The sequence below is a fragment of the Trachurus japonicus genome, chromosome 9, assembly GCF_045865225.1.
Source record: "Trachurus japonicus isolate A0001 chromosome 9, Traja_1.0".
Lineage (NCBI taxonomy): Eukaryota > Metazoa > Chordata > Actinopteri > Carangiformes > Carangidae > Trachurus > Trachurus japonicus.
In genome coordinates, this window is record NC_140915.1 from 22772275 (window position 1) to 22799460 (window position 27186).

The 27186-nt window shown below is 40.4% G+C and overlaps 1 protein-coding gene across 1 annotated transcript in view; it reads left to right on the top strand.

The window, feature by feature from the left end:
- The window catches only part of ntrk2a (neurotrophic tyrosine kinase, receptor, type 2a), a 74627-nt gene that overhangs the window by 9457 nt on the left and 37984 nt on the right, over window positions 1–27186 (top strand). Inside the window, exons 6-13 of the mRNA XM_085786601.1 lie at window positions 6582–6715; window positions 7552–7684; window positions 7921–7992; window positions 8092–8319; window positions 8776–8802; window positions 9264–9275; window positions 10302–10339; window positions 10585–10684. Of these exons, the coding sequence (XP_085642727.1) occupies window positions 6582–6715; window positions 7552–7684; window positions 7921–7992; window positions 8092–8319; window positions 8776–8802; window positions 9264–9275; window positions 10302–10339; window positions 10585–10684 (744 nt within the window). The remainder of the gene's footprint in view (window positions 1–6581; window positions 6716–7551; window positions 7685–7920; window positions 7993–8091; window positions 8320–8775; window positions 8803–9263; window positions 9276–10301; window positions 10340–10584; window positions 10685–27186) is intronic.

Consider the following 27186-nt stretch of genomic DNA (forward strand, 5'->3'; position numbering starts at 1 on the left):
ACGACAAACTGATGGGTGCTAAACACTTGAGTAAATGAGAAATGAGTGGAAAAAACATAATGAATACAGATCCACTCTGTGGCATGAACGCTGAACAGGCCCAGCTGATTATCATTTTGTATCTAGATGGCCAAAGGAAAAGATCTAAGTGAGTTTGAAAGAGGGTCCATTGTTGGGACACAGATGACAGAGGCTGCAGTCACAAAGACTGCTCAGCTGGCTGCTGTTTCAGTGGAAACAGTGGCATCTGCATTCAGATGTGTGGGAAAGACACTGGTAAATAGGGTTGGGATGAGCTTGATGCTTGTGCATTCAGACAATATGTAAAGACAAACAGAAGATCAACTCTTCCTCAGGTGACTGAGGGTGTCAATAGAGGACGTGATCAGACTTGGTCAGTAGGAACTGTCTGCCAGCAGTCAGACTGAGAGGGATTTTATAGTAGACTAGACTTGCAGTGCATAAACGCATCATTACAAAGATGAATGCACATTTCAGAATTCACTGGTGCAAAAACCGTGAAACCAATAATCCAGTACTAGTATCTCAACAAAATCAGACATTAGGATAAAAGTCACTCTGAAACAGATTTGTTTTGTTTTCTTTCTTCATCTTTTCTGGTTTCTTCTCTTCTCTCACATTAACCATCTGATGACCCCACAGATTTATCTGGTCCTTGTGATAAAACTGTAGCTCCAACAGAAACATGCTGCTTGCACACTGATCCATCAGCTTTAATGATCTAATGACATTGTATATCTATCAATATATCACCAAACCAGCACTTTAGATGCAACTCTAGTTTTTCTTCTAATATTTACACCAATCAGGCATAGCATTCTGATCGCCTGCCTGATATCGTGTTGGTCCCCCTTTTGCAGCCGAATACACAAACAATACACAAACTGCAGAGCATTGTGTATTCTGACACCTTTCTGTCACAACCAGCATTAACTTTTTCAGCAAATCCTTAGGCTTGTTATTCACTTCACCTGTCACTGTCAGTGGTCATAATATTATGCCTGATCGGTGTATGTTTTTATTCTTGCAGAGCTTTTATAAAGTATTTTTACATTGTTGTTTTTAGTACTTGTACTTAGGTTAAGGTTGTGAATACTTCTTCCACCGTTTTCTGGTGGTGATGGTGGGGCAACACCTTACTAAGACACTTAATTGGTTTCTCTTTTAATTCGTCACCCCTCTGTGTGTCCTGCATGAATTTTTAATGAACATCTCTATTTTGGACTGTCTTGTATTCATAAACACGGTCAGATTACAGTGTGACCGCTCTCTGAAAGTCTGATTCTGACCTGCTCTTATTCTTTCAACAAAAACCGCGGCCTGGTTTTGTAAGTTTTTATATGCACAAATGTGGCTGAAATTGACATTCAGTAGCCTGATAATGTAGAGCTTAAGCTTCACCCAAGTAAACAAATGAAACTTAAATAGTTTGAGCCTTTGGGGGATAAGTCCAGTCAGATCTGGTTTGTTTCTATAAAATGAACATGAACATTTACTACCCACTTCATGTCTGATTTAAATTTATGAAAAGCTAAATAACATCAGTCAGAAAAGCTTTATGGGCCTAAATTGAAATATAATCTATTTTTTTCACAGATAAACCGCAACATGAATCTGAAAGTATCTCTGCCATTTCTGTTGTTAACAGTGCAAATGATCTGGGCAAAAATAGCTCAGGGCAGTCGGGACGCACAGGATACAAACAATAAGTTAGCTTTCAGGAAGCTAACAATGTCATTGATAACTCCTATTGATCCGTCCCCTCCGCCTCCCCTCCATTAGTGGAGGTTATTTTTGGCATTAGCACAGTTACAGGAGGGCCCCTGGAGAGATGGGCAGGGGACCCCCTGGCAGAGTGACATATGAGGAGGAGGACATGGTGGCGAGTAGTGCCAAATAATGCCCCAGGGTTAACAATGATACACCCAAAGACTTGCGAGTCTGGCCAAACTGTTGGCATTTTTGTTTCTCTGTCATTTTTTAATTTTTTCCTTTGCCTCTCCCTCTCTTCCCTCTCTCGTTCTCATTTCCCATCTGTCCGCTTCATGTATGACTGTCTCTCCTTCTGTATGTCTGAACGTATCTGAGTGACATATGAGGAAAGCACAAAGGGGAGGAAGTACCCAACCATGCCCTCAGGCCGACACTGATCTCTCAGGCCACCCGCATATGTCTCTCTCTCTCCCTCTCTCTCTCCCTCTCTCTCTCTCTCTCTCTCTCTCTTTCGCTCTCATTTTTTCTGTTTCTCTCTGTGGACTGTTTTCTGCTGGAAAGGCTGGCAAACACAGGCCATTTCCACTGCTGACTGATACGAAACTTTACTAAAACGTGCTGCTCTGATGTAACTCCAGTCCCATGTCTGTGCAATATGAAGATAACCGAAATGTGTCACTCAGCAAAAATGTTGGGGTCCAACCAGCTGAAGGCGTGAAAACACTCCCACTCTGTTTATTGTTAACAGGTGGAAAAAAACTCATAAAAACCCACAACCAGCCCCCTCTTGTTTAATTCCCTCTAACAACTCTTCCTTAAGTTGTGTGATTACAAGCTTGTGAAGTTCCTTCTATGATCACACACGTCACACCTTACATTTCTTTGGGTTGATGTTTCTGCTTTATGTCCCAAAAGGCCTAAATGTTACTAATTGAAACCAGCTGTCCTGAACAAAGGTGCTTTTTTTCATATGCAGTGGAAATGGCAGCAGTTGGATCACCAGATCTCTGCTGGTCGCATCTTAGCACTGCTGCGCTCTGTCTTCATCTGTCTCCGTCTCTGTTTGGCTCGAGTAACTGTCTATCAGGCTGCCTTGCCATTCAGTATCCCCTTTTCTGTCTTTTGATTGTTACTGTATTCATGTACTTTTTTTTCTCTCTCTCTCTCCTCTGCTCCTTCTCCTACGTGTGTCCTTTTCAATTGAATTAAGACATAAAAGCTGTAATATTCAACTTCAAGAATCAACACAGGAGTTAAAAAGCACAGACAAATCAGTGCGGAGCAGATTGACAGAGATAGATTAGGTCGGTGTTCATGTCTTGCAACTCTAATGTTTTTATGTGACTGTTAAGTATGTTAAAAGTAATGGACATGGCGTTTAGTGCCATCCCACCTACATTTGGGTCTACTGCTTTCCTTTTAAGGCCAGGCTGCTGTCATTTACAAAAGGCTGCAGCCGGGGATGGCAGCTTATAAAAACAGATAAGCAATGCTGGTGAAAACCTTTTCAGTAAATCATCTTTATGGGAAAGAGAAGAGACTAAGTGCTAAGATTTTTGAAATGGGTTGAACATTTGTTTTTGAAGATAGAATACTATGTGTAACCCAAAACCACCACAAGGAGAAGCATGTCCTTCATGTGAAGAAGTAGGAAGTAATTGTGTATGTGGAGATGCTTTTATGCAAGACACCAAAGTTTCACATTTTCATTAACGCAGCTCTAGCTGGCTAACCTTAACTGTATGATAACGCCATAACTACAGTATTTCCTCTCCAGTAATACTTGTTTAATCATTTTTACATGCCTTACATCTGACATAAAAACAAACAAACAATAATAATAGTAGTAAAGCAAACCCTCGAAACCCAGCAGAATCCTTAGCAAAATCATCCAATGCCAGTGCTTGTGCCCGGTAACAACTCATTAAATAGAGGAAATCCACATCAAACAATGGGGAAAATTGATAAATATGTTAAAAAACATCAATATTAAGTGACTTTCCACAATAACTTGAATGTAGCATTAAAACCATAAAAGGGCAACAGGCACAAACAAGGCGGATATTGGCGCATTTGAAGAAAATTTAATTCTACAAATAATCCAAAAGATAATACATATCTGAGTCAGAAAAGGCCAGGTGTCAGACTGATCCACAATAGGTTTAGTCAGAAAATCAATAATCTATAACAGATTCTGAGCTTTCATTCTCCTCCCCGTTTCTCTCAGTTCTTTGAGGAGGAATTATATTCTGTGATCCTCCTCTCACTGTGTTGACAGGCTTCACTGTGCTTGAACAAAGGGACAATGCAGAGGCAAACTCAGGGACAGATTTGTGCTGTGTGACTCCCCATCACCGTCGCTCCACTCCCTGTTGTGTATTTGACAAAGATTTCTCTCCCTCTCGTCAGCTTCTGCCTCTTGCCACAAGTCATGGCGTTTCTGGTGTGGTGGAAGGTAAATGTGAGCACTTAAAACAGTCTATACATCGATATGGACGTGCCTATTGTGGCCCTTAATGAGAGCTGACAACAGTGACACCTCCATCAATGTTTTTTTTAAACTTGTGAGCAACTATTCAGTGCCACATGTGCTGTAATTCACAGCCCATTCAGAGAACAGGCTCCTGGTGAATGAGGACAATCTGTATTCATTGAGTCAAGGAGTGTCAAGGACTGGCATATATGCTACTAATGAGATGTATTATTCATATAGTCATTCTTCTATAGGTTTCATATGGTAGGGTTTTCAGTGTTATAATTTTGATCAATTCTCTCTCTGTTGAATCCACCCCCACCCCCACCCCCCAGAATAGGTTATTTTTTGTTTTTACAACTACAAAGTGTATAACAAAGAGATAACCAAAACAAAGGTTAGCACCTGTCTCAGCTCATAACCCCTTTAATGTTTCATAAAAGTGTGGGCAAAACACTGACTTTACGTGTAACTCCTTTAATCAGTGCTTTTAAAGGGTCTGTTTGATTTCATGAATGACCGACACTGAAGAATCCAACTTATGGTAATGGGAAAGCAGAACCTTCCCGACCTTGTGTTTCATGTGTAGCCTATCATATGTCACATGTATCGTAGATGCTCATATGTTTTTCCATTTACTCACCAAGTTTTGGAGCTCTGCTTTCATCAGATATTTCTGGCCAGCTGATAACAGCTGAGCTCTCTGATTACCATATTTGTAATTCAAATGAGAACAGCCACATAATTGGAGCTAAATACACAATTACATTTTTTTGGTACAGTCATTGCATTTGGGTTAGAAAAGCAGTAATGCAGCACATCACGGGGTCAAGGTGCTTCATAATTCTCCAGAAATGTTTGTTGACTGTTCAAAAGTCACAAATACATTCGCTGGCTGTAGGTAGGCCGAGCATATGAGAGTGAAACCTCTCCATACAATGACTCATGTGTTGTCACAGACACAGGCTGGTCTCCCATGCTAATTAGCGCAAATTCCTCTTCAGTCTTTACTTGTTGATTCTGAACACATCCAAGCAGCCAACGGATTACCATCACAGAGCGTCATGGATGGTTTGACTACCAAAGCTGTGCTTGTAAATAATTGAACATGGAAATAATTTTCTGTGTTGACAGGTCATGACAACTGCAATCACATCAAAACCAAAGAGGTTTCCAAGAGGTTTTTTTCTGATTCACTGGCGTTTTGTGTGTGTGTGAGTCTGTATATTAAATGAGATCTACATTCAGTACATGACATGCAAACTTGAACAAGAAATGTAGTGCCCCAAGCCCATTAATCAACATACATGTACCTTTTCCCATATGGGACTTACATTACAGCCCTAGATTACGGATGTCTGACCTGAAATAACCGCTGGAAGTGTGTGTGGTGTGACCTGCTGGTTGTTGTAGCGGCAGAAAGCTGATTTACTGAGAGTCTGTTAAGATATGTGGTTGTGATATGGCAGCTGGCCTGCTACCACTGAAATGACCGGTTTTTAGTGCGTCTCATGATGATTGAGAGGGTTGCCGTAGTGATAAGTGGGTTGCCCTGGTGATAAGCATTCTGCCGACGGACAAGAAAGGTTGGAAGCAGAGGGGAGAAGGTTTGATAAGGAATCGGTCCAGTTTTATCTTCAGCAGCTGTCAACACCCGTTTCTTCTCTTCTTTTCCTTTTGGTCCCATCCTTCTCTTCTCTTCTCTTCTCTTCTCTTCTCTTCTCTTCTCTTCTCTTCTCTTCTCTTCTCTTCTCTTCTCTTCTCTTCTCTTCTCTTCTTCACCCACGATGTTATTGGACAGGGGACATGGGTGGCAATACTCTGATTGAGTCTGATTGGTCATGCTCAGGTCACCTCCTGGTCAGCACTGTACACACACACGCACACACACACACACACACATGCACACACACAGCGTCACCAGTGTCTTTGCTTTGACAGAGGATTCAGACTGTGTCCAATCAATTTAGTACTTGGGCTGCTGAAGACATGCACTAGTAATCAGTGTAACCATCACTGTGTTTGAACTCTGTCTCTTTGTCTGACTGTTTGATTGGGGTGAGTGTACTTAAATGAAAGTGTGAGAGAGAGAGGGGGAGATTGAATTCGAGGCCTGTCTTTGTGTGCATTTCTTTTCACTCTGTGGTAGTGGGTGTGCGTGTTTGCCTGCTCTTCCACTCTTATTGTCGAGGTTGTTACGTGCCTTGTGTTTCAACTGAAAGGACAAGAGTTGGCCATGAATCCTAAGTTTGCTTCCTTCCCTTCTCCTTCCCCCCTTCTCTCCCCTCTCTGAATCTCTGTACCCTCCTCCCTCTCTCTCCTCCTACTCCTCCTCATCCTCTTCCCCTCCTCCAAACTCCGTGGTTGTATGTAGAGGTTCCCATGGCAACATTGAGCCCACCCAGAGTCACAGTGATGGAGGGGGAGAACGTGCAGCTGTCCTGTATGACCTCTGGTGTGCCCTCACCTGAGCTGATTTGGAAAATGTCACTGGTCACCTACTATGTGGTTAGGACACACACACACACACACACACACACACACACACACACACACACACACACACACACATGCACATGCACACACATACATTACTTACAGAACTGAAACAATTAGTCAATAAATAATCGACTTGCCAATCTAGAGAAAAAATAATTTTGAGAACTGAGTAATTGTCTCAATAAAATTTCAAACAAATATACGTGTTAATCCATATAACCTTTGTGAAAGTACAATTTAATGCATGGCTACTGTATTATCTGACCAATCATATAAAATGATAAAGAATGTTGCAGCCCTAAGTCATTGATCACCTTTAACTGGTAACTGAGCTCAGCTATAGTATAGTATAGCTGTCAGCACACATGCAAATAATCTGGAAAGGAATCAGTGACTTTGTCTAACTCTAGCAACATGTGATAATAATAAAAAAAAATAGTACAATTCCCTAAAAGTAAGGATACTTGTTTTTTCAGTATGCCTACATTTATTGTATTGTTGTTTCTCTGTGAGATATGCAGTATATGAATAATGTCAATCCTGCTACCACCTGCTGCCGGCAGTGTTTTACGATGTTGCCAGCTGTATAGAGTTCCGTACATGTGATGATTTCACTGGTATTACAAACTGAATCTTGTGCCTCTCAAATCTTTAGAGACGATTTCTCACGGCAGTTTCACACAATGCCACCATTACAGATTTTTTTTGGTACAGTAAATACATCCATCATCTTATAATGAAAAGGCATGCGAGTCATATTATGATAAAAAGTGGTTTCTTATGTGTTTGTGTTGAGAAAATAACTAAGCCTTCCTGCTAACATATGGTTGTGTTTGCACCCTAAGATCGAGACGTCTGGACATCTTTCGATGCTGCGACTTTCCAACCTGTCGTCGCTGGACCACAACAGCAAGATCAGCTGCACGGCTGAGAATATTGTAGGAGAGAAGGAGTCCTCTCTACTGCTGGACATACTCTGTAGGTTGACCCTCTTGCAGGCATCCCTGATTCAATGTAGATTAAGGTGTCAGCGTGTCTGTCTGTGAGGTTAAGTCTTTGAAACAGAGAATTACAAGCGAGAGGAGACGATTCTTCTCCTTCCCTTGTAATCAGTGTTTTTACATGTTTCACCAGTTTTTAAACCTCTATAATCTTACCATGGTTTCTGTCTTTTCTGTTTGTGTTGCACTGTCTCTTCTCTTTGCTGTTCTCAGTTCCTCCAAAAATCACTAAGCTGAGTGATGCAATCCCAGATCATCACTGGTGCATCCCCTTCAGTGTGTCAGGTGAGAGAGACATCCATAATAATATCCCTTCATAGTCATAGTATACATTAATCACAGGGATTACTCTACAAACATCATCATCATCATCAACCTTTGCAGGAAACCCAGAACCTACCCTACAGTGGTATCAAGATGATGAGCCAGTGACAGAAGGGCTCTTCATCATGACCATGATCCACGACATCACAGAACGGGAGTATCATGGCTGCCTGCAGCTGGACGGCCCCACACACGTCAACAATGGGAGGTACAGGCTGGTGGCTACAAACAAATTTGGGACGGACCAAAGGGAGATGGAGGCTCACTTCATGCAGAAGCCCTGGGACGGTGAGCTGTGCTTTTATCTAGTTCTCTAGTTCTTATGGCTGTTTGACATAAAATTAATGAATACAAGTAGTTTTGCATAGATGGATGATTATGGGTGAGATGTCAGAAGGAAAGCCCAAGGTATGTTCAAGTACATGAGCATGAAGCATTTCATTAAGATGTAGAAAGGCTGTTGTGTGCAGGATAATTGTATCAAAATGGTGAAGATCAGGATTACACACCGGAATAAAGCATCCAGCACTTTAAAGGCAATATTTCTGCACAATAGGGTGTAGCAGGCAAAGGCAAACATTAAGCATATACTGTACAGTATGTTGAATTCAACCAACCAGAGAAATCTAGTATCTAGTATTTCCACATAGCATTAAACTCCTGTGCAGATATTGTCCATGCAATAATGGATCTAACGAAACATTCAGTCTAATTTAAAGATTTTGTTCTTGTCCTAATGTGCAGGAACTGAGAAGGAACCCTACTATTATGGTGAGTAAAATGAATATTCACAAATCTAAAAGTGTTGTCAGGTTTAAAATTCACAGTGTATTCCGAGTGTTTGTGTTTTAGATCAATGCTTTTGTGTGTTTAACATCTCACCATTTTCTTCAATTAACACAAATTACATTTTAGAAATCTTTCTCTTTCTGTTTTTTCTCTCAAGTTGCTGAGGGTGAGTTAGATACCTGCACACCCTTGCAGCTAGGGATTAGGGTGGATGCTATGTCTTTTTACACACCATCAAGTTGTGCATGTTGAATATATGTTGTCCGTAGCTTTGTGTATTGTGTTTGTGTAATAAATATGTATTTTAAACAAGCTCAGAGAACAGGCATGACAGATAACGTTGTGAGGTGCATGTCAAAAAAACTCAGATATGGCGTTATGCTCAGAAGCTAATTTGTCTCTGTTGTCTTTCTCCAACAACCCACCCACCTGCACTCCTGCAGATCCAATCACAGGTACTGTCATGCCTTTTATTTACTCACTCGTACAAGCATCATATTTTAATAAATTGACATTTAATTGACTCAGCCCTTAGCTACGCCTGTCAAACTTTTCATATTAGCATGACACACTCAGTTTACATTGTGTCAGATTTACCAACAACATTCTTATTGTTACTTGAACAATGGCTCCTTTATTTCAGTCAGAGGTAGACAAAAGCAAAATTAAAATTTTTAGCCAGTAACATTTGATCAGCAGTATTGATTGGCTGAAATGAGCCCTGTGAAATGGGATTTTTGGTACTGGAAGGCCACATACACCATGATAATGTGCTAAAACACTGAGGCTAAAGCTGCATGTTTAAACAACAATTAGTTCTCTGACTGATTCATAATCCATGGACATGGAAATAAAAAATAGCATGGCCAGTCTAAGTAGTGTGAGTATAATAAGGTGGAGCTGTTTAGCCTTTTAACTTAAATACATTGTTTGAGACTGATGTTAATGGAAAGGAATCTCAACTTATCCCAATCTAATAAAGTTTGGCAGAACCTCTAATGTAAAACTGATCAGAGACTGTCTTTCTGTCAACATGTGTTTCCCCTTACCTTGAACTGAACCTAACCCTACTCTAACCCTAACCAGTTTTCTGAGCAACTCCAAACCCTAATCAAGAGGGCACTAAAAACTGTTCCTACGAGAGGGAAACAGGAAAACAGAGCTTGACACAAGACTGGCTTCTGTAAAATCCATAATCTGCTATTGCATACATCCCCTTGCATGTATAGGAGGTTTTACAGATCTTCTATAAGTTGCTAAGCTACAGGACAACTGCTCCTTGATCTAAATTCCATTGTTCACTGTCGACAAAAGCAGACGACCAATAGATCCTTTTATGGATATTTACTTCACTTACTTACTGTAAGAAATTTTGACAATGTTGAATTAAATAGAGTACAAAACTGACCTTCACTCTGTCACACGTCACTTCTTGAATGGTTGTTCTCCTCTCTTGATTCCTCTCTCTGTTTCCTGAATAGACGGTCCCCCTGTAGAACCACCTGAGGATAGAGTCGCTGTAAGTCACATCTCACTGTTTTCCTCCAGCTCTGTTTCTATGCGGATTGCCTCTGTCAGTTGTTGACTGTTTGAACTGTGTCGCCGTCATTTATTTGTCTTACCTCTCTAGAAACACCCAAGTTGGATCTATTTCTGTGGCCTATTTTCTTTGTTTTCTGGTGTTTATAGTATTTAGCTCTGTGTGGCTGTGTGTATTTGCTCATCTCTTCAGTAGGTGTATAACTCCACTCTCTCATTGTGCAGGTGTACGTGGTGGTGGGCATCGCTGCTGTTGCCTTCACTGGTTTTCTGCTAATGTTGGTTATTCTCAAGTTCGGAGGAAACTCCAAGTTTGGCATCAAAGGTAAGACTTACAACTTTTATCTCAGCGGCATCCACCCTGTGGGGAAGGATGTTTGGAGGTCTAGATCAAAGACTTGGATAATTTAAGAATAGAATGGGTGGCTTCATGGATACATTACAAAAAAAGAAAAAAGAAATCTTTCAATACCTTCTACAGCTAAATCTGTTTTATCATTATGATAGTGTCACTGGTCTGTTCTTAAGTAATCTAAATCTCTTGAGGAGCAAATTTTTTTCAGTCTACCAGTTAAACATTTTACTAGTGCCAGTTCAGCTCAGTATATATATACACTATATAGTATATATATAAAAAGTTTGGCTATTTTCTTTGTTGTCAGAAGGTTTTAGGTTAGACTGTGATAATATTTCCTGCATGTCATTCCCCTAGTCTCTCTTCACTGTCCTTATCTAGTAAAGGCACGGAAATGCCCCAAAAATGATGTGCAAAAATCTGAATCTGAAGCTATTCCATGCATTAAATGGGCGTGGGGAACTAAAATTGTATGAAAGATTATATGTAGGTCTCATTTAATCTGCAGACCATAAAGTGTCCATGAATCCATCCTGTTGAGGTGAAAACAGCTGTTTGACGGAGTTTGATTGTGTCTCAATGCTGCTGGTAAATAACATGCATGTTGACTAAACTGAACTCATGTCATCTTTGTAATGTCAATGTTTTTACAGCACAGTTTTCATTGTTTAACTCCTGGAATGGCTACCACTGCTCATTTATTTCCTCTTGTAGAACTTAAATTGACTCACTACAACAGATTTGTCTCTGTTTTTACTCATTTTGACAATTTAACACGTGGCTGTTATTTTCTTATTCTTTGTGAACTAACAATAACCACTGAACATCACTACCATAAGCACAAACCTTGAAATACACACATGTTCAGTTTGAAGCCTGAGAGCTGCAATCGGACGTATGTTCACCTTCTAATGACTCATTGTCTGTTTAAAGTGGGATCCAGGTTGAGAAGATTTAGCTGTGTGAAAATCCCCAAAATACATAAGGTGGATGTAGGCTGTAGTCTTCTGTCCATTCAGTTGACTTGAGTTCACTTTGGTTGAAAATACTTCATGCATTCATGACAAGCAAACTTAAGACTCAACGTCATTTGGAAGTAATTATTTTGTTCCAAGACACAGTTGTTTTGGGAATTAATAACCTTTTGCCAATGCTTGAACCATTCATTGCAGTGAAGGTTCACATTTTACATTCAAATGACCAAATTTAAAAAGTGAATGCAAATGTAGAGAAAAACCTATTAAAAGTGTGTTTGTATTTATGCGTGTGACTCTCGGTTGCGCTGTTGAGGCACAATATTTTGGCAGTGATTGATATACAGCTCCCCAGAGAGGAGGGGTGGAAGACAGATGGAGTGGCTTATATATACATTGTGTACATGTGTGTGTATTTTTTTGTTGTTGTTGGTCTCTGGGAAAGGTGAATGAGGTTGTTCTGAGGCAAATGATTACTCTAATACCTCTTGGCATTCTCTTTACTTCCTTTTACTCTTTATTTGCGTGTGTGTTTTCCTTCCTAAGCATTTTTGCACGTGTATGTACTCCTGTTCTTGTGTAGGATGTTAGGTCACATTACAGTTTTGCCCTTCTGATTAATAATATAATAATAATTTTATTGTCCACAGTGTGGACATTTGTCTTTGGCTTCACAAAAGCACACAGTAAATAAATAACACAACGTTCAATAAATACACTATCAATAAAAAGTGGTGCACATGGTTCTGAATTAGCATGAATTTAGTAAGGTAATTGCATTCGGTATGAATGGCTTTCCACTGATAACTTCCTCTCCCCATGTGGTCCCGCCCTCATGCTCCACATAGATCCAGATGTATGTGCCCTGCAGCATGTTGACATTGGGGGCGAGTGTGTGGAGAGAGATAGCGGCGTCAGTATGACCAGCAGAGTCAGACAGAAAGTTTGAGAGCTGTGAGTAATCCACAGCAACACCAGTCGTGCCCACATAACCGCTGTGAAGATTTCCTTCACCAGCACGTTGACCAAAAGCCACCTCGACAACAGAAATATAACTGCAGATGGCAGCACATTATTGCTGCTAATCTAACACAAACAGGACTTCACCTTGACAACACAGTTTTCCAAATTTTAAACACATGTCCACAGACGCGCACATGCACACGCACACCCCCACATCAGTACAGTCAGCGTTGATGACGATGATGAACTTGTGCTCAGAGAGAACGGGCCATATTGGACAGGTGTGCATGAGGAAAGTCCGCCCACTTCACAGACACCGGATGATGCTGTTCTATCATATCTGACAGTCAAGTAAAAAAGGCTGGAGGCTGGAGCTGGTTTACATTATTTATATCGACTGCTTTAATTTGCAGTCTCTCTTGTCAGAAACATTTGGTTCAGGTTAACACTCCTCTCTGCTACTTGACATACACTGGATGGCTATTTTATACACTGTCTACAGCTCCTTTGCTTGTCTTTGAGCTTGATATTAAACCTGAATATGATTCATTTTAAGACCAGTATGCAGCCACATGATGGAGGTGTGTCCAGTGCACAATCCTTCACTGCTTCATAGTCATAACCATGTTGGACAAAAGAAATGCTGCTGTGGCTGGAAGTGAGATAAGAGCAGGGAGTAAAAAGCCAAAGACGGTTGGTGGCAATAAAACCAGAGCCAGTTAAGAGATGGTGAAAATCTAAGGATGACCTTCTAATGGCAACTTTAAGATTTTCACCACCATTTTCAGCAAGTGGATATTAATGTTAAGTTTTAAGGAACATTAGGAATACATTGACTTCTTCCTTCCCTTATATAATGTAGCTTAATGAGATTTCTTCAAACTATTACTCTTTATAGAAACTAATATATACACTCGATCCGAAGACCTTCCTGTGAACAATTTCTATTGAATGACTGTTAAATAAAACCACAAAGCACAGTGAGGTGTGTGTTATCTGGAGTATCTGTGCAATTGTTTCTGGAGAGACATAGTGCTTTCAGGCACCACGCAGTTAGATTATTGATGGTTTAAAAGTTACAGGATCGTTGAAAGAGGGTTTGATTTAAAATGGAGACACTGAATGGTGAAAATTCTCCAGCCCTTTTAGTTTTCACGGTGCTTGTCAGTGTTGTTTAAGATCCAACTTGCTCACAGATTAGGCCAAACCTATCCGATCAATACAGCCCTCTGTTCCCGGAGAGAAAGCAAATCAGGTTTAGTGAGACTACGTGGTCCATGATGTGGTCTGCCACAAGAGGAAGCAACTACCTCACCTGACTCGGGCCCAAAATACCACAGTAAAGGTTTCACCCAGCCAAAACTCGAGCCGTATCCTGGATGAATCCTGTTTGCCACAGATTGGATCCTGACTGTCATTCACATGCCAGCAGCTGTTATTCAAATTGATGTGCTGACAAAAATGAACAGGGGTGTTGGAGGGTTGTTATACAAGCAGTTATGTGGCGCATGGAGAAATCAAAGATGTCTGTTAAGTTGTATTCATTTAGAAAATCTCCATGATATCAAGACTAATATTCTAAGAGAAACCGTAGTTACATATGACAACAAAAGATGGAAAATGGAAACAAAGACAGAGAGCTTGAAAAAGGAAGAACCAATGAGAGCAGGGAAAATTATTATAAATTGGAGGCCTAACAGTTTCCATAAAATTATACATAACGATCCTCCCAAACTAACAGCAGACTCCTGGAAATGAAAACATCTCTGACAGCGGAGTGCGAGACAGGGAAGGCTGTAGCAGCATGCGTTTGTGCCCTTGAAGCACCTGTAGGGAGGGAAACGTGAACATAAAGCTGAGTTCTGATGCGGAAACTAGACAGAAATGTCAAGACGGGAGGGGAAAAAAAAGCAAAACAGTAAATGTGAAGTGGAGAAAGTGAGAGACAGTCAGAGAAGAGGAGAGAGCGAATGCTGAAATTGACATTTGACAAGAATTAGTGCAAGAAAAACACAGAGAAAACCTGCAAGGAAGTGAGAGGGGGACAGAGATGGAGCGAAAGCGTAGGAAGGAACTGTAGATGCGGGGAAAAAGATGGGGGGAGTATAGGAGATACTTTAGGGAGAGTGGATATTGAAAAAGGGAGAAGAAAAACTGAGAGAAGGAAGGAGATGGAGAAAGACCTCTCCTGTCCACTTATCAGTGATTCATCATTAGCGCAGGTTTCAGTTTTCTCCTTGTTTGGTGGAGTTGCACGCCTTCATCTCTCTCCCCCTCTCTCACACACACACTGCTCCTCACGGTTGATCAATCGATATGACACCCTCAAGGTCAGCAGAGCTCCACTTTAGGCCCGAGGCACCACCGAGCATGCTCACCATCACCTCTTCCTCCTCTCTTCTTCTTCTTCTCCTCCATCTTCATCCTCCTCTCCCTGCAGAAGAGCCTCTTCTGCCTGCAGCTCTTGAGGTTTTTGATGAACACTGCTCACCCACAAAACTTTTGTGAAGGAGGAAAACTGAATGAGTTGAGGCATAAAGTGAAGAGGATGAAAGGAAGAGTCATCTGTATTCAAATTAGCACTGTGTATCAAATGTCAATACTTTTCATCGGCACTACAAAAGGATGAGCAAGTGCATTCAAGAGCCTGGTCAGACTGGTTTTATTGTATTGTATGATCAGAGCTGATTTTAAATGGCAATTTGTGATAAAAGTTTATTTCAGACAAAGTGTGTCTTTGTCTTGAGTTTGAGCTTAAGAGTTTGACTTGTAGAAATGTAAAACACAATTGAAAAGACACAAAGCTCAAAAGCACAGAATACAACTGAGGATGACACCAGCCTTAAAGGTTGTTATTAATGAACCAAAAGCAAACCAAAAGTACTAAACAGAAATGTTGACCTGAAGATGACCGCACCTAAAAGGTCAGTTGTACATGTACCAGTCGTCATCTTGTGGTCATGAATCTCAATCCACATCAATAGCTGTGGACTGTTGGTCCAGAAAAACTTATGCTTCTTAACTACTTTTGTAGGTTTGAACATCTTTACAAAATATAATAAATATCCATCCTATAGTTGTCGCAGAATATTGGCCTGATTCCCCGTGACAGTTGCAGTTGGTGTATGTGCGTTCAAGCCTCTTTGCCTTAACAATACCAGTCAACAAAATCCCATGTGTCCTTTTAGCCAATGATAAATGAGAAGGACATATTAAAGGTCAGCTGGTTGGGGACGTTTGAGTGAAGTCTGCCAGGGTGCCAAGGTCTTTTCTTACACTGACATTTCTTCCACCACAGCTGTAACGTGTTTGCAGGTCAGTGGGTTATTTTAGGTAAATGGCCTAAAGCCTTAACAAGTCTGAGTCACTGAAGCGCTGCATTGAAACTATACATACGGTACTTGAGCTGCCATGGCCGTTCGTCTTGGAACTGTCAAGCTGTCTGTGAAAACAACCAAATATGGAGATTTAATAAGACAAAGGGTGGTTCTTTTGTTTGTGCTTCAACTTGTTTATCAAAATCCTTTGTCAAATCCGATGGGTAGATTATGGCAACTAGACAGAAGCAGGAGAAGAACAGCACAAAGAGGAGAACAGTACAGTACAAATAGGTTTTTCTTACAATAAGAGGATGTTCTTGATTCCATTGGCAATTTTACAAGGACAAATACGACCCAGGTTTAAATGAACTTCAGTTTTTGCTGTATTCGGCGCTGTTGCAATAGGTTCAGTGATCATTGTTACTGAACATTACTACTTTTATTCTTAAATGAACAGAGTGGCAAATAGACACGACCCTGTGAGCTGTGCCGTGCCTCTACCACTGCATGCTGGAACAGGCCCTGGACCCGTGTGACCCCTGGGTGTAGGACATAAATGGAGGGATCGATCAATAGAAAAGAATGCTTTAGTCCTGGTGCTGTTTATTATCACGCTTTGTGTCCTGGATCAAGTTTTTCGAGGCGCAGTTTTGATTGTTTGCAGATACTAACGTTGAGAGCCAAAGGATGAAAAGTCTAAATGCCTGTGGCAAATCCTGAGGGCAGTCGAATGCTCAGAAAATGGGAACCGCTCTTTTCCAAAGTGAAATGTTGCCTAAAGATCTTGTCTGTGCTCTTCTCTGACTGCAGATTTTCCTGTTGCCAAACACAGATATACACACACACGCACCCAGCAGTTTATAAGAGATTGTTTTTTCTCCTTTTCACAATGACTTATTGAGCATGTGTCCCTTGAACGGGGCATTCCAGAAATCCAGATTCTGATTGGATCATTTGAGTCTGTATTTTGTCCCTAATGCACCTTTTGCATTAGTTGCTGCCCAAGATTTGTTTCTTAAGCTTCTGTGTTTCTTTATTTCTTCAGTCTTCTTTTCTTTTTGGAATTGCAGCCATTTTCTGAAATTGTTGTTTTAATTCCTTTATCTTCTATGTCTATTGTGAAGCCAGAAAATGTAGAAGATAATTACTGTCTGCAGCAGCTTGGAAACACATCTCTGCATATTGTGTTAACATTGAATAGGAATTTGCTGGTAATGGGCATCATTTCAGATTTGCTCAATTTGAAAAGTTCTCTAATTATTTAGACTTCCAACGCTCCTGCACCTGACTGAACAAACATACCACTCACTGCCCTGTCACTAATTACTGTAGAATAACAAACTGGAAAAATGCTGTTTTGGAAAAATTTGCCTGTAAATAAACTGACTAATGAAACCTAGTTGAAATAGTTGATAGCGAGGTTTAGTGATCATCTCAACAGCTCCCCATGATTTCATTTTCTATTATTTTTAAGAGGACATGAAAGCACCCATGTGAGGAATCAGACAATAAAAAGCCTTGATGGTCTATTTTGAAAGGAGGAAGTGTTTGTGGTCAAAGAACTGGCAGTGACCATCAGTTGGTGTCTCTCCCTCTTCTCGTCTCTGTCAGGGAGTCCATTGTGCAGCCACACATCATTTCCTGTCTTGTATTGGTCGGCCTGACCTTTGTGAACAGTCAGAGCAGTGAAAAATTAGATAGCTGCCTGAAACTCAGAGTGCAGTGTGGGAACAGGGCATTATGTATATGTACAATTTGTGCAGGGCTCAGATGAAATTATTATAGCGCAGTTGAGGATTAAGAATTTGTTTTCATTCTGAAATATGAGAGTTTTTGAATTTAATTATTCTCCACTCAAGAAAGCATTTGCAAATGTTTAGTGTGACGTTATTTGTTTTTTGTTTTTTTTACATCGACAACCCACATGCATGTTAGAGAACATAAATGGACTTTATGTACTAAGGAAACCTGAAGCTTGGTCAGCACATGCACCATCTACATATATACATATTTAGTACACTGAAGATACTAATGTCTGGGATGTGAGGTTTTCTGGCGGCAGCTGCAATTTCTTGGAAAGTATTTTATGAATAAATAAATTGATTAAATCAATTATGTAGCCATTACTCAAGTGTGTTGGCTAATATCATAGGTGCCACTGTTTGCACCAAACTACCAATGAATTCAGGGATCCACCATAATATGAAAATTATTTCATTTATAAGATGATAAAAAAATAAGTTGTAGAAAAAAAATGCATCTGGCTGTCTCAGAAACAAGAATAGGTTATATTTATGTGAAGGTCAGTGGTTTAATGATAGTAAATATAGTATTCAGTAAGAAAAATTACTTTCATCTACAACATGTACCACATAATTTACATGCGTAGTCTGCGATTCCCTTTATGTATCATGACAGCACAGTAAAATGCCCTGGTGTGTCACTTGTAACACACACACTGTGTGACAAGGTAACAAGTCTTTTTTTTTTTTAAGTATATTTTTGGGCGTTTTTGCCTTTATTTGATAGCACATAGTGAGATCGACAGGAAAGGAGGAGGCAGAGAGAGGGGGAATGACATGCAGGAAAGGTTTGCCCGACGCGGGATTCGAACCGAGGACGCCTGCGTTGAGGACTGTAGCCTCTACATGGGGCCGACCGCCTTAACCACTGCGCCACGCACCGCCCCATAACAAGTCATTTTGGGAAGATTACATTTTTAAATATAATGCCAGTAAATCTAATTAATTTACAGAATAAATAAAGTACATATTGTAACAAAGCAAATCAAATGTGCCATAGTGTGGTATTACAGTATGTGTTCAAATCTGATGCTTGTTTTGACCGTCTTATTGAAACAATTCCTCTTCAGCTTTCAAATTTTATAAAAAAAAAAAAAGTGAAATATATCTTAAATGTAAAGGTTTATTCATAATAATGTACTTCCTATTGTTGAGAAGACAGAAACATTGCAGTTTTCACCTGCAGCGTTATCTTTACCTCAACTTGTATATAAAACCTAGAGATGAGCAGCATGTGATGCTGAAATTACACATCATGGTGCTATATAGTAAATGACAATCTTGAGTTTTGCTTCTGGCGGATGTCAAGTCGCTGCCGGTCAAAAATCAGCTGAAATCACAAGTCAAGCTCATCACACCTGAGGCCAAATCATGTGAGTCTACTGTGGTATTTGTGTGTGCACTGCATACATATACGTGTACATTATGTCAGTGTGAGGTTTTTTTCTCAGACAGTATGACGGTGTGTTGTTCTTTGAAGCCTCGCTCAGTAAATGCCACTGCTGCCAGAGACGGTGTGCATGTTGCATCAATGTGGCTTTTTCTTGGCAGTACAGTGAATGTCTGTATGACACGGTCTAATGTTAATGAGGCTTTCGCTATCGATCAGCACCTAGTCGCGCAGCACTCAGGCAGATACTCAAGAAGCTTAGAGACAAACATACACACACGAGAAGTCCCCAGTTTTCCTGAATATGTATTAGAGTTGGCAAAGATGCATGCCAATATCATTTACTCTCACTGGCAGTTTTTGTGTTGTATACTTGTGCATCTGTGCTGCATTTTCTGCACAGCAGGGAAGGAGTAAAAAAAAAGTGGGAGTGTGGTGTAGAGAGAGAGAGAGAGTGAGTGAGTGATTGGGAACAGCACTACAGATAGAGGTATATTGATGGGATAATTGATCGTTGCCTGTCCAGACTGAGCCAGGATGCCTCTTCTTCTTGGCCCTGCCTTCCCATCACGGCCTAATGCTAAGGTCAGCAGCTCTGCTCTGCAGCGTGTGTGTGTGTGTGCGTGGAGAGGAAATTTGTATGTGAGTGACAGGGTAAAAGCAGGTGTGGAAAGGATGGAGAGAGAATTAAAAACAGAGAATTAATAGTAGAGAAAGAGGGAGGACAAGAAAGTACGCCCTCTGTTTTGTGTTGTGCCTGTCTTAGAGGCACACTGTCAATCAGAGTTGTGTTTTTTTGTTTTTCCTCATGCAAAAAGCACATGTTCCTACCTGTACCATGTCCCACAGAGAGGTCTTCATTTTCACAACATCCTTGTATTCAGAGCGGCGAAGTACAGCAGTATTTGCTTGAGGCTTTGAGAAAAACCTCATTTTATTACTGTTTCTTGAAGTCCAGTCCATGGTCCAGAGCCAACCCTTACAATTTGGCTGAGCTTTCCATGTTTTTTTCTCTTTACTTTCTTCTTTACTACTGACTCAACTGACTCACAACCAAACAAGAAACAATACAAAGCTGACCTGCCCAGAAAAACCAACCAACATATTTTCTGAGAACATGCTGATTAAACACACAGATGTTACAGTCAAAGGGGATTTAGTTTTTGTGTGTAAACATTGATAAAGGTGACTGTGATATATTTGGACTATAGTAAAGATCAAATATCTGAGTGATAGTTTATTATTATTGCTCATCAAGGAGGTTATCAGAATTACTTTATTTCCTCAACAGAAAATGGAGAACAGAATAGATACTGGATCTGACACTGAGTCAGTGTGACCTTGACTAAGCTCATTCAGAAATTAACTTAATCTTCAAATTGAAGATATACTGATGAGGATCCGACTGGGCTCGTGTATATTTGTTTGTAGATTGCATTCTCTTTATGTCACATTTGAGTGAAAGGTTTCAAATTCACAATAAGCTCCACTGAGAGGGTCGGACAGTGTGAGTGGGGGGAAAAATGTGTTCAAGGAGATTGGAGACATTGGAGACACACAGTCTGAACATGATTGTTTGTAGGGGGAAAAAAAACTAGGGACAATCTTGGTTTGTGAAAGATGAAGAAAAAGATCAGCAAATGAAAGTGACAGGCTGTCAAATAAAAAGTCTTGTTTGTGCAAAAAACAGGAAAAAGGCATTCATCTTGATGTAAAAATTAAAATGCCTTTTTTACATGAAGATGAGCCTTGGTTACTTTTTTTTTTTGCATTGAACTAGTCCATAACCAAAGAGCACCCTCTTAGTAAGAGAAGTCCTTTGTTTCCAGGCTGCACTTCTACTCTTCAGCTTTTAAAATATTTGTTTGTGTTTCTGAGAGAGGCAGCAGTCAGTCAGTCAGAAGCCTGATTGTTTTTCCTCATGCACAAGCACATGCTCATACCTGTGCAACTGAGTCTTAATTTCCAGGACAAACAAACCCGACTGGTACACCAGCTCATACTGTGTGTTGGCAGCATCAGAGAGCAGCCAGTTGGATTTATTACTGTGTTTCCTGAGGTCCAGTCCATGGTCCAGTGCCAAGACCTACGATTTTGCTGAGCTACCCAGGGTTTTCTTAGCTGACATAAGACAACACAAAAGACTCACGACCAAGCAAGAAGCAGCCGGAGGCTGACATGCACAGAATGTATGTCCTGAGAAAATGCTGACAGAGGGTACACACAAATCTGAGGGGAAAAGTGTGTGTTTGTGCACGTATACACACAAGCAATCCTTAAAATTAAATATTTATTTTAATGATCAATAAATTTGCCGTTCATTGTCTTGATTAATTAATGAATACTCTGGTCTTGGCAGAAAATAGTCACAGAGCCCTAGATAATGTAAATTGCTTCTCTTGTCCAAACAACAGCATGGAGATGGATATTTGGGCGGATACTTAGAAAATAAGCAAATATTCACATTTAGCAAACCAAACACAAAAACTAATTTGACTTGAAAACAGTTCTCAAATAATATCCTGTCAATCAGCATATCATTTCAGTTCTAATGCAAATTTGTGCTGCAAAATGCATTGATTAAAAAAGAAAGAAAATAATGATGGTTTGATGTAAATGGTCAACAACTGATAACTTGTGTTGTACTGTAGCTGTCTCATGGATTCAGGGATTTTGAAAATGGCAGACTGAGATGTATATTTTTCAGTGTTTTTCACAGTCTTATTGTTGACAGATATTTTTGTTGACAAATATCAGAGTGAATGAACTAAAAGTGAAACAAGGCGAATCCTCCGACCGGTGTTGTGTGCAGCACCGAACGACAAGCTGCTTCTCGACACTTTCCTGTGTAAACAGCCTATAGCTTTGACAAATGAACTGTGCAGTAGTTGGCTGCTAAAGTGTGTGTGCGTGTGTGTGGTAAATGCTACATAGTGAAGATGGATGTAAGTATTTTCTCTACAGAATGAACACATTTTTGTAAATGAAGACATTTTTCTTCATGCTCAGGGTTAAAGTTCGGGTTAGGATCAGGATTTAGTCGTGAAGGTTAAGGTTAGGGTAAGGTGCTTTGAAAAACACTGTGACAATGACTGTCCTTACAGTGTTCAGGCATACGTGTGTGTGTGTGTGTGTGTGTGTGTGTTAGAGAGAGAGGGAGGGAGTGAGAAAGTGAGAGACAAAAAGCAAGTCTGTTTGGGAGATACAGACGGAAGATGTGTGTCTGTGTGTGTGTAGTTATCAGAAGGTCTGCAGCGTGACATGGTCGACTTCCGTTGCCCATTGCATGCTGTTGCCATGGCAACCTACGTCATTGCCAACCTGCGCTGCTCTAAAACTAAATCATTATTACTAGCTGAGTCTGGGAGAGGAGTGAATCACTACCTTCAGACGCACATACAAAAGAGTAAGCCACACACACACACACACACACACACGTGGCAACATGAAGCGACACCTGGGACTGACTAAAGTCAGCAGTCGAGACTGAGATGGAGCAGACAAAAGACGTCAAATCGTTAAGCCAGTGTTCATTACTGCAGCTTGATGCCACCAGCTGAGAAATCTTTTGCCCCATTTACTGGCTTTATTTATGATTGTGAGTCATAGAGTGAAAATCCGTCCTCACTCCTCCTACAAGGACCGCAGGGATGATTGGCAGCCAGACGTGACATTGATTTGGATTTTTGAGGATGAAATTGCACTTTAAATCAGGGAGGTGTGCTGCTTTTGAGATACTGGGCATCAAAAATCTGACACAGCAGGTGGCAAAATGTGTTTGTTTTGAAATATTGAACAGTATGTCCAGCCAGCTGCTGCTGTGAGCCTCTCACCAGGTGCTACTGGTCCACAGTATGAGGTGGAGGGAGAAAATCCACACAGGGACCAGTCAGTGCCACTGTAGCTATAGGCTACAAATGATTCAACATCTGACACCCTGTAACAGGACTGTTCAAAACGCTCAGCACGTGGCCAATGATTCATATAGTTGAATATATGAGCTGGAAGTATGAGTGCAGTGAATATTTTTTGTGTTGGCTCCGTTCTTCTAAATTTACAACTGTGATCATGAAGTCGGATTATGAGGATGCAGGTTTACTATCAGATTGTTTATATTCACAACAGAGCAACAGTGCAGGAGTTACTGCTCTTTTATATAGAAAGCTGACAACTTTACAGGACAGAAAGTAAATGGACAACACACAGATATGACCAGATGTGTGTTTTCGTCAGTGGTGTTGCTCTGTTCAGGCTGTATACCACAGCAGGTTTTCACTTCTAGTTTGTTCTGGCGACTTAACCTCTTCACCTCTGAAAGTTGGAATGAGGTGAGCTCAGTGATGTCTGTTACTTTCCGGCATCAACAATATTTCAATCCACTTAACATTGTGCAGTCTAGTCTGAACCTGTACTGTAACTTTTCTGGACTGATATTGGTTTTGAGAATCTGAGCCCTGACCCAGTTCTGGCTTTGTTAAATGCATAAACCATCACATGGAAACCTCCTGTGATACCAATAAACTGCTCTGATATTGCATTCCTCCGCCGTGTCCTGGGATTGTTTATCCACCAAGGCTACACCGCCAACACACACAAGTATTCAGCTGAATCAGTGCATCTTAGCAGCTTGGTACAAATTAGAGGCTGGAAGAGGGTCTCTGGTGGTTTTGTTATGAGGTGGCTGTGTGACGGCTGCACAGTCAGGAATCTCAAGAAGCCTTCGGGGGGACCACACTGTGTGGGTATTGTCTCCACGGTCACTGCCTGTAGTGGCACTAAAATGAGTATTAGTGATGAGTTTGTTGGTTTTGTCTTGTTAAGTTCTCGTCTACTGCCAATCTACAAATTTCTGCCTCAGCTTCCACTAAGCAGAAATGATGAGGCACAGGCAGCTTAAAGGGGAAAGCAGGTTGTTGTTTTTGGCTCGCATCACCGTGTCCTCAGTCATAAACTGTCAGCTGCCTCGAATGGTTTTCTCCTTTACATTCCTGCCCTGACAGACGACTCAACCATTACTCGCCTGGTCCGACTTTATTTCCACTGTGCAAGTTGCCTAATTACACATCCGTCTTCCTCAGACCTGCAGCGGCAGTGGTGAAATTGTTTCGGGACAAGACAATAATACGCATGTTTTCAGCTGCTGTGTGATAAAACACAATCTGGGTGCATCCCTCAGTATTGCATGTTTATTCATTAGTGCTGTTTTTCAAACCAAGCAAACACAGATGCTAATGGAGGATGGATATCACCACTATCCCAGACTCTCCTAACCCCTGGTCCTCATTAGTTTCTGGATAGGAGCTACAGGAGTTACACTAATTATTTCAGTCTAATTTAAGGACTTCATCCCATAGCCCATGCAAAATTACACTAAATCCTTAGTGAACAAATCTGCACCTCATTATTCACTTGTAACATTCACAGAGAAAGTTGTGTGCTCTTTATGACCTGAGATAGAAAGTTTGAGTTATTGAATGGGCATTCGACTTACCTGTTTACCTTCCTTTTATTTTTTTAAACAATTACCTTGTTGCCATGCTCATATTGTAGAGTCCGAATTTGGAAAATACTGCTCTACAGTACGTCCTGTATATCTGTCTCAGTTTAGCGTTTATTCCACTTGGACAATTTGTCTCTTAAAATTGGGACAAAGTACACCCTTATCAGTCTTATCAGATTTTAAGGTAAAAAATCGTAGTTTTATACCCGCACGTTTACGTTCCTTCATTAAATATGTCTCTTGAGCAAAGCCCCAGGCACTTAATGCTACAGTATAGGATATTTTCAATAATTACAGAAAGTGAAGTGGAGCTGTAGACCTCTTAACTCCCACTCTGGGAAAGGTGACATATACCTAAGACAAGAACCTCCACTGTTAAACTAAATGCTTGAATGTCAATCGTTCTAAAACACAGTGGGAGGTACAAAGGCAAACAATTAGTGTAGTCCTAATGAGAAGAAGTGCTGTTTTCATTGCTCTATAGCTAGACATCTGAAGTGCTGCAGCAAGAAATCAGTTGAGATGTAACAGAGACCCTGAGGACATAAGGTTGCTACATGGAATTAAATTGAAACCACTGCTGTGACACACCTGGAATCTGACTTTTATTCTCTTTCTACTGTGTTTCTATCGCTCCCCGTTCAGCCATTTGATGTTTTGCCAGACATGACTCACTTCTCTCTCTCACACAAACTTTTTTTTCTCCTTCTTTTTTGGTGACATTTCTTATTTCCACTCAGATATTTGGAATGTATTTGAACATTAATGTCAGATTCAGCCAACAGGTTTTCTTTTTTCTTTTGGCTGGCTCAGTCTCTGTCATAAACTGACAGGTTGGTAATGTACACATAATCCTCCGGCACAGATAAGGCTGTTATGTTTGGCTGGCACAGACTCGCCCCCCAGTGACGGACCAGGTGTTGGTCTCAGCCTGCAATTTCTAAAGCATGCAGCTGATTATCTTTTATGAATCATATACAGTGTGTGTTTGTGTGTTTGTGTGTTTGCACATAGATGTGGCAAAAAGCTGAAACAGTTCCATATGTTAAACAGCCCTTTGTGTTTTCTTGTTTGAGGTAACAATACATTTGGGTATGAATGTGGCCATTGACTGGGTTGTGGTGGGAGGCCTGAGTGCTATAAAGTGAAGTTCAAATCAATGAGTTTATTGTTCATGTTTTGGTAAAAGGCCACTTTACCACTACTGTGAGTCAATCGTTGTATTTTTAAACAAGTAGGGACTTCATTGTGAAGCTACTCTGATCTATAAAAAAAATTCAGTTACTGTGCTTTTGGTTAAAGTACTGATACATACTGTAAATATATATATAGACACTGTCCCACACACAGATGGTGTGTAGGATGTGAGGACTAGTGCAACTAGCACAACAACCAGGCTCACCTAGTTTCTTGATGAGGTTTGTCTGTACCTGTTGGTTAGATCTCATTTGGCTGCTTTACAATTACCTTTACTATTGACTGTTACATAAAATAGAATATATTTGCTTTATATATCAGCGTGTTACTGTAGCCCTCACTGCAGTGTAATACTGTGCCTAAACCTCGATGCTTGCGTGGCTGGTGATTCCTGGTGTTGCCTTCGAGTGCCTGTTTGTTCCCTGCAGTGCTGTTTGCGTGGGACTTTCACTTTTTCAAACTGGCAGTATAAGGGTGCACCAATTTACAATCCCACTCATATGGACCTCAACTAACTGAGCTAAAACTGGATCACAATGGTCTTAACACAACCATACATCTGACCTCATCACTGACACTGTCAGACAGAAACTACCATAGTAGCCTCTTGTGTCCTGTGTGTGCACATGGAGCCACTGTTTCCAAGCCTACAGTATAGTTGATACCAGATATGATAAATACTGTATTAGATTTTCAAACATAGTGACAACAAAAAAATCTGGTGTGTTGTGAATGATATGCGGTTATTTTACCAAACCTCTCTGTTCTAATACTAGATTTCTTAACCTACAAAATGTTTTACTCACAGTCGCCTACATTTGGCTGCATGAAGGGTGGAGAAACAACACAAGGTCATTAACAAATAACTGTAGATGAAAGACTGACATTAATTCCCTGAGAACATTGCTTATCTTGGATTAACATGTCTAAATGGCACAGTTATGAAAGCATAAAGCAACAAACAAACAAAAAAACATGAGTTGTTTCTCCTCCCTTCAGTATAACATTTAATAAACAACTTTTATAACAAATACTAAGCAACACAATTCTCTGTGGTACTGACACTAATAGCTACTTGACCTCTCTTGTAACCTTTTATTATTATTATTATTATTATTATTATTATTATTATTATTATTATTATTATTATTATTATTTCACAGTTATGTTGTTTTCTTTTCTTACAGTTGTCTTTGGTTTTGTTATTATTTATGTTTTTTGTGTTTCCCTTCAGGCTGTGTGTTGTTTCAGAACATCCCAGTGGAGGTGGTCTCACGTTAACCGAGACGGACACACAAGAGACTAGGAGAAAGAGAGAAAGATTGC